The sequence below is a fragment of the Galeopterus variegatus genome, unplaced genomic scaffold (assembly GCF_000696425.1).
Source record: "Galeopterus variegatus unplaced genomic scaffold, G_variegatus-3.0.2 Scaffold1211, whole genome shotgun sequence".
Taxonomy (NCBI): domain Eukaryota; kingdom Metazoa; phylum Chordata; class Mammalia; order Dermoptera; family Cynocephalidae; genus Galeopterus; species Galeopterus variegatus.
Genome location: NW_007727322.1, coordinates 224,544 through 237,933, shown reverse-complemented (window position 1 = coordinate 237,933; position 13,390 = coordinate 224,544). Strand labels below are relative to the sequence as shown.

Sequence of the window (13,390 nt, the reverse complement as noted above, 5' to 3'; positions counted from 1 at the left end):
CCATGTGCAATGCGCACTCCACCCCTGCCCAATTATATTACTCTTGAGAGATGATGCAGAGTGTACAATCATAGGAATGAACAAAACACTGGAGGAACTTGAGAACAAAGGAAAAACAAGACAAAAATAAACAAAACAAGCATGAACTTTTGTTGCCCCACATTAATTTTAAATTAGTCAAATTAATAGTCAAAACACTAGACCCTAGCCCAACCCCAATTCTGATGAAACTAATCTCCTCTCCCTGGCTTTCCCAAACTCCTAACCCAACCAAGCTAAAGTGCTATTCATTACTGCAACATATGTTAATTGAAACTACCTATAATGTGCCCAAAATGTCAACAACAACTAGTTGATCTTGATTTGTGGACTGTGATAGGCTTTTATTCTTCTGTTAATGGTCAGTCTGTTAACTTTGTCAATCAAGCATTAAATAACGAAATAACTGTACCAACTGAATTTTCTGAGTGCTTAATGTGTGCCCAAACTAAGCACTTGTGTACATTTAATCCTCTGAATAACAAGGCAAGTACATCCCATTTATAGATAAGAAAACTAATACACAGCAGTTCTCAAGTATTTGTTTCCTTACTCTTCACCCTCCTTTGCCTGTCCCCCAACATCCTCCTCCAAATCACTTCATTTAGAAAGCTTTTCCCATGTACTGTAAAACTAAATTATTTCTTCTTTAAGCTTCCATACTAGAATGTACGCTTTTTCAGCTAGAATGTACGCTTCAAGGGGGAGGGGTGGCAGAAAGGCTATGACACTATAAATGAATAAGAGAAAAATAAGCATGAGCACAGAAAAATAGATACAGGACATAAACAAATTCTACACTTAAGCATGCTCAAATAACTGGAAAAGACTTTTCTGAATGGTTAATATTGTGCCAGGTATTGTCAAGAAGTCAGGAAATGGACACTCCCATTCACTGCCGGAGGAAGTGAAAATCAACACCAACTTTCTAAGGCAATTTGGCAATACAAACCACAAACCATAAAAAAAGATCACACCTTTTGACCCAGCAATGCCATTTCCAGAAATATACCCTAAAGTAGTAATAAGATTCTCAGAAAGATGTTCATCATAATATTTATAAAAGAAAAAATTAAATTAGCTGTACCTCATAAATATGTACAATCAATATGTTTCAATTAAAAAATAAGTAAATAAATTCCAGGCTGGCCAGTTAGCTCAGTTGGTGTTATAACACCAAGGTCAAGGGTTTGGATTCTGGACCTGCCTGCCTCCAAAAAATAAATAAATAGCTTAAAAAATAAAATTAAAAAAGATAAATGTATGTTCTGCAGTTAGATACAATGTTCCACATGTCTATCAATCATGTTGTCTAAATTGACTTTATCCTTATGGAATTTTTGTCTACTTATGTGATTAATAACTGAGAGGTATGTTATAATCTACTGTGATTTTGAATTTGCATATTTAGTCTTCTAATTCTAACAATTTTTATGTTATATATTTTTTAGCTATGTTATTAGGTCTATAGCACTAATACAGTGACAACAGCTTTCTTTAGGTTAGTATTTGCATAGCACATCTTTTTTCATTTTTTTACTTTCAATCTGTCTGTATCCTTAAGAGTTTAGGCATTACTATCTTATGGCTGTCCTTTTCAAGAGAATGTATCCTTTTTTTCTGACTGGTAATTGTTTTTCTCTTCATTTTCCAGTTTTATTGTAATATGCATAGGTTTGGTTTTCTTTGTTTTTATTTTGATAAATAAAAAGGCCTCGAAGTACTTTTGTAAACAAAAATAAAAAATGGAATTATGTAGTACTTTAGTAGGATTTACAGAAAAACATGGTTCCTCCTTCTTTCCTTCCCCTTAGTAGTAGTTGGAAGTGTTGAGAAATAGTTACCATGCCAGGTTTATGTCTTTCTTCCAAGAAAAGACAACACATCAAACTGCTATGTGTTAGGCTCAAAATAAAACACAATGTCAAGGTCACCAACTCAGTTCCAATGATCAGGCAGCCAATCCAGAAATGGCAGAATATTAGGCTCTAAGGAGAGTTCAATAACCCTACATTAAGTATTACTGATAGTTGGACCTGAGCAGAAACACTGTGGGAAAAGCCCTAAAAAACTTTCAGGGCTAAAGTATTTCTGGCAAATATGTTTGTTACTGGTATTTAATCTCTGTAAGGGAGAAGTAAGCTTAAAAATAGATACTTTAAAGTCCTGAAGATATCCTTTCTTCACTGAGATCACCAGATGAAACGGTTTAGGGCAGATCTAATTTGAAAAAATCTCAAGTCACAGAAACCACTTTTATAGGAAAGCTTTATAGACATTCATGCAGAAAAGCAGTACAGTATCTTGATGATTAGTCTTGTGGTTCATAAGACTCTTAATGCATTATTAGTGAAATGAAATCTATTTACAGACTAAACCATCGGTTGTCAAATTTTTTGGATAGTAGGATTCCCTTAAACTCTTCAACTCTGAGGACACCAAAGACATTTTAAATTTTAAAATTCATTGTAAAATAGTAAGCCCTACACTAACAGATATTATGAAAAATGACTATTTCTATATTCTATACACAATATAAAAAATTAGTGAAAAGAATGTCATTGTTTAATGTTGCTGCAAATCTCCTTAATGTCTGGCCTAACAGAATTAAGATTCTCTTAACTACTTTTGCATTCAACATATTACAGTATGTTGTGTCAGTTGAATATATGAAGAAAATCCAGTCTCACTCGGATATGTAACTGGAAAGGGAGAAGTATTTTAATGGGTTTTCCAAGTAGTTATGGATATCCCCCTTTGACACTACACCAAAATTCAACATACTTGTAGTTTCTTAAAGGTTTGTAGAATCTTAAAGCATATCAGTGGTCTGTTATCTTAAAATCCAACGCTCTCTCTCGTTTGCACTTATGCATGATTTTATAACACCACATGCACTGGTCACTTGTAAAATACTGATTCACTAAGTTATGCAGATCTCCCAAATGTTGACCCACTTTATTACACAATACTAAAAATTGTATTCATTAATACTGCTACTGATTTCATCCAAAAAAATCTTTAAATATTATGAAGCTATCAAGCTCATGATGGTAGATACACATTTTCCAAAATTCTGACTTTGCTTGAAAGCTCAAATTGTATCATGGGTAACAAATGCTGTCCAATGTGGGAACAGGTTCACTAGGGAAAACATCGCCAAATATCTGAATCAGTTCTTTCCAATCAAAATGATGTTCCATGAAAACAGCAGTTGGCTCAGCTTTAAACTCAAAGAGCTGCCGCACGGCTGCTGCTGCTGCAGACAACCACCGCACCATGCTCCCTTCTGAAGTACTTCAGGTGCGCTTTCCATTTTGTCAAGCAGAATGCTTGGCAGACCTGTACTCAAGTCAAGATTTGATAAAACAAATAGTTCTTACCGCTGCATAAAGGTCATTCTTAAGTAAAATGGGCAGTTCAATTGCCAGTACACTGCGATGAAAATTACCACAACTACTGGTACCCTCTGGTGCCACTGCCTTGGTTCATGCTAAGATGCCAGCAGATTTACCCACATGGCTTTCACTTCATTGCTTCAAATGTCAAAGTAGCATAAGAGGCAAATGTCACGTTAGTATTACAGCAAACCCTTGGACAACACAGGTTTGAACTGCACGGGGAACACTTCATGCGGATTTTTTTTCAATAAATATATGAGTTATGAAAATAGTTTTGACTTCACAGACCTTTTGAGTAACTTCAGAGGTTGCCATACCACATTTTGAGAACCACTGGACTAAATGACAGCTGTTTTGACCATGGTTATGAACTCTCTCTGACTACAAAAATGTACTTATGTACAAACACACAAAACCCAATTTTATACACGACTTCACAAAGGTTCACAAAGTCCTAATAACCTATCTATAGCCATTAGCAAAAAATTCAGTATATTTCCAAATTGAATTTACTTCAAAACAAAAATAATTTACTATTACAAATAAACTGTTACAAGCAAGTCACATTCTAACAACCACAAATACCTTCAACTTGAACTAAAAGATTACATTTCGAAATAAATGAAATTACATTAGGAAAATTAAAAGACTTGAGGTAAGAATCCTAGCTTCACCAGCTGGCTCAAGATTACATAGTTAATAAATTAACCTTCCCAACAGTGTCTACTTACTAGTATCTGATAGGATTTTTGTGAAGATTAATGAATACATATAAAGCACCCCAAACAGTGCCTCATACACTCAATAAATGGCTAGCCTCCATGATTACTTAAGATGGCCATGCCACCTCTTCCTTATATTAACTATAAAGCAATTTATCTAATTTGTACCCAGGTCTTTACTTCTCTTTCCTTCTACTAAGGAAGGAACTTATGGACCATTGATTGCTCAATTATAACTTCCATTATTACCAAAGAGAAAAGAGATTATAGTTGAGCATACTAGCTAAAACAACTATTTCCAATCCTTCTATCTTCCTATTTAACACCATAAAAAATTTAAAATGTAGTTTACCTCTCTTCCTCCAATTCAACTTTTAAGATAAACTAGGCAAATACATATGTGCAAATATGTACCATATGAAGGTATTTCAAAAAGTTCACAGAAAGATTCGCATTATTTTTTAATTCTATTTTTCCACGAACTTTTTGAAGTAACCTTATATGGGAACCTCTTTACTGATTTAATAAATTCTTTGCTTCAAACAATCTCTCATCATTCTGCTTATTCCACAATTTTTAAAGGACTCGACTGATCTTAAAATTTAGTCCACTATTAGAGAGTATTAAGAAATACCTAAGTTTAATTTTTGGCTTATTTTAATAACTTAAGACAAAATGTCAGCTAATATGTTCTCAGTAGCCATTATCTCATATTTTTTTTTTAGCAATAAAGAAATGAGAAAGAACTTAAAATAAAACAAGGAAACTGTCTAACACTAGATCAATACTGTCATTCCTATTATTTGATAGGCAAACTTACACTAAGTGACTGTACTGAGTAAGGTCTACTACACTTCAGCCAATAGTGATGCTAGTGTTAAGAGAAAGGAGCAGTGCCTCACGCAAGGTCAGAATATTAAATAAGACCTTTGCCATAGGTCATTAGGTTTTGGAATAAAGCTGATGTGCCACTATTTTGAAATCTGCAAAACAACAAGGTTTTACTATTTTTTAAACTAACTTACCTTAGTGACTAAATCTAAAAACACAGAAGGGAAATGACCTTAAACTCTGTTTATATTGTAGCATTAAACATATGGAATGGATTAAAAAATACAAAATTTTGTGTGATACCCTAAAGATCACTTGTTTCTCACAATTTTACTTATGTCATTGTTTGGGGCATACAAGTATTTAGACTCTACCACTTAAAAAACAGTTTCCAAGAACCAGTCTATAAGTATAAATCCCACCAAAAATAAACAGGAAGTAACAAGTTTTGAAAAGATACAATGTATTTGGAACCAAGTTTCATAAAATCAGGTTTCATGTAATAAAATCATATCCCAAAATAATATCCTGTGAAAAAAAGTTTAAGATTATCAAATACAGAGATGAGCAAATTATACTTATATTAAAATGATGAAAATTACTGTTAAATATTTAATATCAAATATTATCTATTTAAAAAATTATTAATGAAATTTTACGTTAAAATAATTAAAATAACCATCTTGAATGATTAATAGTCGTTCCATATTTTGCCCAAATATCGCTCACTTCAGATTAACCACAAGTATTTAAATTTTTAACAATCTATTTTCTCAAGTAAAATTTAAACAAATTAACAGGTTATCAGAATTGCTACTGCAAAAATATTTTTAAAATTCCTTACTATTTCACTTTAAAGTAAACTTGGTCTTCTATTTTGTGGAATTCAGATTTTAGAAACAATCAATATTTCTATTACTAAACAGCAAAGGGCTGGGAAAGGGTCGAGTGACAGAAGTGTAAATAAGGCAGCACTAGCCACAAGTTGGTGACATTGGACAATGGAAGTTTATTACACGAGGGGTCCTCGAAAAGGTCATGGAGTGACCCATATTATCTCTCAATTCTATCTTCCATGACCTTTTTGAAGACCCCCTCATACCATTCCATCTACTTCCTGTAATATCTGAAATCTCCATAATGAAGATTTTTAAAGATGCAGAGAGAAGTATATGCAAATCAACAAACAGGTAATTAGTAGCCACTACTGGTTGGGCAGTAAACATGTGCGTGGTCATAACAATGTAAGCACAGACTTCTAACTTAACCACAGCATGTGAACGAACATCAGCTCGTGATGCGAAAAGAAGGGGGATGATAACATGAACAGCCTAGACTTCATCTACCAGAAAATGAAGTCAACTGGAAATATCCAAAATTGACAAGACATAGAAGTATCATCATTTTATTCTCAAAAGAAGTAATTAAACACCAAGGAATACAGCAAAAAGTGTTGAACAAATGCCTTCAGGAGATGGACTACGGATTAGGGAGTAGGTAAGGCAGGAGATTTAGATTTTTCATTCTAAACCCTTTAGTACAGTAGTGGACTTTTTAAAAAAGTATTTTTATTGTGAAAACATAACAAAGAAAATCAAAAACAAAAGTGTCCAGGTTAACCAGTCATTACAAACATCTACACAACCACCATCCAGATCAAGACAGCCTCCCAAGAGCCTCCCCAGCCTTTCTCCATCACTATTCCCTCCTACCACTTAAAGGGAACCACTATACTGGCTTTTAGAGTGATTACTTTGTAGCTTTTCTTTATAGTTTTACCAGCTTCGTGTGTGTCTCTAAACCTATAGCTTAGTTTTGAATGTTTTTTGAACTTTCTTATTAGTGGAATCAAAGAATATGTATAGAACACATACACATATCATTTCCTTCACCTGGGCTAAGAAATGTTTGGTAGCCATTAATGACAATTCCCTGGTTACCTTACACTTCCTTACTTGCTATAAACATTCAAGTAATATAGCTAAATGCTTGTAAGGCTCTTATGTGCTGGGTGCTGTTCTGTGTATAAACTCATTTAATCATCAAAACAACACTATATGACAGGTTTTATTGTTATCCTCATTTTATAGTAGGTGAAACAGACACAAAAAATTAAGTTGCCCAAGATCACACAGCTAATAAGTGATCAAGAAGGATTCAAACCATGTAGCCTAGCACCCGAGTCTGTACTTCTTACCATTTCCTGGCAAAAAGTTGTCAATAAGAGAAAAATTAAAAGCATAAAAATTATATAATGCTGTTACTGCTACCACGAAGACTGAAATAAAAACTTCTGACACAAGACTATCAGAATGACAGAGATTTTACTCACCCTCCCCCCAGACAAGTAGCTATACCAAAGGTAAACTACTTAGGGTGCCTGAAGAAGACTGTAATAGAGTAAGCATCCCAATATAAGTTGTCAATGTTCTGGAAGGGCCTTCATGGGCCAAAAGACAATGAGAGTATATAGTCAAATGTTTTAAGTTCTACCGTAGCTCTGTAATGTACTTAATGAAAACTTCTGACCCTTGAATAGCTAAGTCCAGTAAAGACTCATTTTTAAACTAAAGTCTCTAGAGAGTCCAACATACCAAACAATTTAACTTGCCAGTAATAATAATGGTGGGCTGTTTCTTTCTAAGATATCTTTGGGAATTAACAAGATTAGAGTATAAAGAACAGCAGAAATCACCCGATCAAGTCCTGTCATTTTATGGCTAAGCATACAGGAACACCCTGGGAGTACTTATCCAAAGTGACATACACTAGTTTGTGTTGGGGCTAGGGTAAAAACCCAAGGTCTCTTGACTTCTTGTATTATTCAGCTGTATATGCGTATACCATCAATTCAGTTATAAATCCTGTCAAGTTAACAAATCCATGACTGCAAGAAATAAATCTCTACCATTCCATCTTTCATCTGTTTGCTTTCCCTTTTGAGACCTAACAGGGAGCTCTCTGAACCTCTCCCGGTGAGTGCTACCCAATTCATGAATCATTCTTTGCTCAAATAAAACTGTTAAAATAAAACTGTTAAACTGATTTTGTTTAAAAAACATTAATTATAACAGTAACATTTATATTCCTTCACTCAACAAATACATAACACCTACTGTGTGCCAGGCATTGTTCCAGGCACAGCAGTTTATATAGGATGGCCTGCATAGAGCAAAAAATAAGTTAAGTTCTGCACTAAGCTTACAGTGTAACAGCAGAGGTTTGGGCTACTAAATACATTTATGTAACAAAGTGCTATAAAGGAAGATTGAAAAATATGTATTTCCAAAAGAGGTAATTAACTAAAAGGAACATAGGTATTAGTTCAAGGATGAGCAGGATTCTGATTAGAGAAGAACTGCGGGAGGAATGTCAGGCATTCCAAGGTGGGAACACCAAAAACAAATACCTAAAAGTAAGACTATATAGGGCTTGTTGTTTTTTTTTTGTTTGTTTGTTTGTTTTGTCTTTTTCCGTGTCCGGCAACGGTTTGCAACCCAACGGTTTGCAACCCTCAGTGTCGCCCTCGTACCGGACCGGGACCGGCAACGGGATCGCAACCCTTGGTGTTGCCCCCACGCCTCGCTCAGCCAGTGAGCGGGAACCGGTCTGTATGTGGGATCCGAACCCTCGATGGGAGCGCCGCCGCGCTTCCAAAGTGGCGCACTTATCCAGTGCGCCACCGGGCTAGCCCCTCTGAGGCTTGATTTTGAGGCCTGTTCCCAGGAGGGTCTGCCACCCAGACCTGCCACAATGCTGGCATGGCCGTAAGAGCTGGGTGCTCTTTGTTTGCACATGGAACGTTGGGAGCGCCGCCGCGCTTCCCAAGTGGCGCACTAGCGCAGTGCGCCACCGGGCCGGCCCTAGCTTGTTTGAAGAACAGTATCCACTTACTGCTGGATCATTAGCCATAGTAGCAAATACACTGACAGAAGTAGGGGCCATACTGCAGAAGGCCACACATTCCAGGCTGAAATGTCTGAACCTAATTCCTAACCCAGTGGATACAGTGATCCACTGAAGATTCCTGAGGAAAACAATAAAATGGGATTGCACTTAAGATTAAGTCAGAAGCAAAATATAGGACAAAAGCAGAGCGCCACTTAGGAAGGTACTGCAATCCTGATGACAGAGAGTGCCAAACTGAAAGGTGAAAGTGGAAATAAAAAGATTAAAGCATTACAGAAGTAAAAATGGTGAGCCCTGTAGCTCACTGCATGTAGAGGGGGAGACAAATTGGAGCCTCTGATGGGAGAGAAATGGAGATTCTATTATTAACAGAAAACAGGCAAGCTAAGCTAAAGGTTGAGCGTGCAAACTGTTTAGAAATTATAATCTAAACCTAGGGAGAAAATGTATTTATAACCTCATTTTACTTCAGAAAACAAAGCTTCCCTTTAGTAAAATAAGACCATGAGATGCAAACTACAGAATGCAAAAATACCCAAATTAAAGCAGTGTAATTTGAAAAAATTGGGTGCTTTTTATATTTAACACATTTGTGTAGATATAGGTACTAGAATAAGTTATGTTTTTACTAAAATATGCATACCAAGTCTCAGCACTTGAAGATGCTAGGAATGAACTGTATGTTAAGATAATATTTAACAACCTCAAAAGAAAATGACTTAACAAATCAGTAGAAAAATGCAACTACTGAGAGTTAGCAGAAGAAAATTCTAACTGGTTCACCACATCTATCATAAACTATCATTTGGTTCAGTTAGGTAAGTGATGTTCAATTTGGAACATGAATTTCTTCTGATTAAATAAAATCCATGTGTTCTTTCTACCTAAAGTTTAACATGCAAACTTTGAGCTCCTCAAGAGCAGGGATTATGTTCCAGACACCACATACCCTCAGTGCTCAGCATTAAAGAGAACTTTGATAAAGGGAATAAATGGAACTCAACCAAGGAATGTTTTCCAAGTACACAGCACTTTCATAACTTGGTGAATATTACACAACTGCATGGAACTAATGATCCAGTATCCGAGTGCCTACTATTCAACAGGTACAAAATGAGTAATACAGGACTCCTCCCTCGAATTTAGGATTTATTTCTCTAAACAAGTCCAACACCACAGGTTTCACCTGAAACCTAGACTCACAGGATCTGTGTGACCATCAGTGAGCCTCTTAACTTCTTTAAGTTTCTAGTTTCTCATCTAAAAAACAGACGGGAAGCCAACATAAAAGAAACTCGAGAGCTCTGTAAAATATGATGAAGATAATGTATGCCGGTGGGCTTCTGGTAGGATTCATGATTCACCACACTCTGATCAGACACTTCGTTAAAGATGACATGGACACAAGCAAACATAAGCATTCAGCTGGCTCACCAGAAAGTCATCATCCTATCACCACCTGGAATAACCCTCAACACAAACAGTACCCTGAAGGTGGAAGGCCAGACATATAACCTTAATATGAGGAAAACAGATTTATAAATTTTCACTAGATACATTTTTAAAAACCAAAAGTACATGTTTTAATTTATCTGAATTTTGTCTGGAAAATTCCTGCTGCAATTCAAGGCACAGAACACTATTAAAATTTGAACTTTACATAATATTTCTGAACAATCAAATAATGCAACTACCTTATAGGAAATAATGCCTCCACTGCCTAAGACCATCTCAAATTAATGCAAAACCTGTTCCAAAATTTTAGATAAACTTTTAGAATACATTAACAAATCTGGGAGGCGAAGGGGAATGAAAGCACTTCAACTGAACATACAGTTTCTAACTGCACAAGAATATAAGCTCCCCGAAGACAAGCTGTATATTCACAGCACTGTTATTTTCTTATCCACCTAAATCAATCCCCGCAAGACAATAAAATGAGTAATTTGAGCCAGCATTTCTTCACAGAATATGCCAATCAACACCACACTCCCAAAGTAGGCAAGCTCAAAAGCAGCTAAAAATCTTCCCATAGATATTTAAGCGGCACCATCAAGAATGTTTCTGAGCTGAATGCTCATGGCACCTACTTCAACTTAATTACCTAAAAACAATTCACAAATGTGAAAATGCATCACCAACTGATTCCTACGTGGAACTTATGTAACAAAGAAATTATCATCTGGACCTCAGAGCTTTCTTGTGATAGTTTTTTTTTTTTCCTTTTTGTCTTTTTTACTGACCGGTAAGGGGATCGCAACCCTCGGTGTTGCGCCCGCACCGCGCTCAGCCAGTGAGCGGAACCGGTCTCCACATGGGATCCGAACCCTCGGCGGGAGCGCCAAACGGCACACTCTCCAGTGCGCCACCGGGCCGGCCCTCTTGTGATAGTTTTACATGTGTCGTTATTACTACTCCTTTCCTTTACATTAGGGAAAAAAAAAAAATAAGCCTAGACATAAATAACAAAAGTGATTTGACTATTTTTCAGAAAACTTACTTTTAAAAACTATTCTTCCATTTCTTGGACAATAAACACAAAATGTTCTTAAACTATAATAGACTCAGCTTCAAGGAAATCTTCAGTAATTGCGATTCTGAAAAGATTCTACATTCAAGTTCTACATTATTAAATGCTTTCTTACCTTCTGCTACATCATCATCTACTGCTCCTTTCACCTGAGAAAAACACCACTGAATATCATTCCCTCCTCCAGCTCCTGGAAAAAGAAAACATACCAGTTAAAACTGAGTTCTGTCCATGTTTACTCTCGTAAACACAGAGATTGCATCCAGGGTTGGCATGATACTAACAACCCACACATATGCCTACCACCAAGAGAACCAATTTGGAAAAAGGTTAGTCCCCAATAGTTCCTACTGCATTAAAAAAAAGAGAAAGATTCCAGGTATGAAATATTTAGATGCAGACATTCTATGGTCATCACTGTGCATTATGTTCAGAATTTCCCGTCCATTTTCCTTCACCCTCAAATACAGTGAGAGCCTTACATTCAAGCACGACCTACAAGAAAACAATAAATACCAAAACTTTAAGAGTTTTCCTTTAAGTGTACCAAAAGCCTGCAGATGAGTTAATAAGGTTAAACTACCATGAAACAGAGAACGCAGAGAAAACTTCGGGAACATTTCTGCCTGAGGAGTAATGATTCATGTGAACCTATCGCCCAAGCGCGCACACGGCAAGCACAACACCCATTTCTTTGCATTCATGACCAGCAAATCACCGGCTCCAGACAGAGAGGAAAAGAAACCGAAATGAAAGCTGCTGGGGAGACTGTCAAAGGAAGCCTGTGCGGCCTGCCTTCACCTCACCCCTCAGAATCCAAAGGGCCTGGCAAAGAATGCATTTTACTAATTTGCCATCATCTTGGGCAAAACAATTTTAATCTAATTTCATTATTCAATAAGGCCAAAGAGCAACTTGCTTCCAACAAACCGTAAGTCAATCGAACACGTTAACTTTTTCAAACGTTAAATTATCTATCTAAATATTGAAAAAGCTAGGAAAATCAGTTTAGTCTCGGAATGTTCCTATTTCCACTTCCAAGCACCGAAAAGGGATGTGAAAACGTCTTGGGATCGCCGGAGGAACGGAATCTAAACCTGGAATTAATATACTAGATAAAGGAAGATATTCAGCAACCCCAAAATGTACAAAATCATCCTCAAAGCAATCACCTCTCTCTTCCTACAAGCATCCCATTCCTGGCTAAACATCTCCAACCTGGTTTTCTGGATACATCCTTTTCCCACTACCCCCACCCGCCCCAAGCTTTAACCTAAATCTCTCTCCCTTGGCTATTTCTATCACTGAACTCCACAACTCTTTCAACGAACTCTTCGACTGTACGAAACCCTTTTGAGAAAAGGACATCTGCACAAAAGCTAACATGCACAACGCAAAGTTTAAATTATGTTTTTCATGCAACTTGCTGGGTGTTAAAGGCCTTGCACCCTTTGGTCGTAAAGGGTAAGAGACAGAAAGGAGATGGTTCGAAACAAAAAAATTCAGCCCTCTAGTCTCAAAAATATAAAGGACCACGGGGGGTGTTTGGGGGGTACACATATGCCCCCATTGTATTTTAACTTGTATGCAGCGTTCTTCCTTCTCAGTGCAAAATACCTGGATGTATATATATATATACACACCCTAGAGGCTTGCAGCAGAGGGGAAAATAGGAATTAAACGAAAGGTCTGCAAAAAAGCCAGGGGGCGGGGTGGAGGGAGGTGGGAGCGGAGGAACAAACCTGCACTCGCCCCCACGCCGCCCCACCCACGCCTCGCCGGCACACTCCCCACCCCCACCCAAGCCGAGATTCCAGCCCGCATTTCCAAAGCCATTTCGATCTCGCGGCGACCCCGGCTCCCCCGGAGCCCTCCCCGCCCTACTCGACCCCTTCCCCGAAAGGCGAGGGGCGCCCCGAGGCCCCGCCAGAGGCCCCGGTGGTCGCCGGCGGGGGGGG

General features: G+C 37.2%; 1 protein-coding gene across 1 annotated transcript in view; it reads right to left on the bottom strand.

Moving 5' to 3' along the window:
* PPP2R2A (protein phosphatase 2, regulatory subunit B, alpha) overlaps nt 1-13,390 on the bottom strand; it is a 79,963-nt gene that overhangs the window by 65,632 nt on the left and 941 nt on the right. Inside the window, exon 2 of the mRNA XM_008575584.1 lies at nt 11,548-11,622. Within this exon, the coding sequence (XP_008573806.1) occupies nt 11,548-11,622 (75 nt within the window). The remainder of the gene's footprint in view (nt 1-11,547; nt 11,623-13,390) is intronic.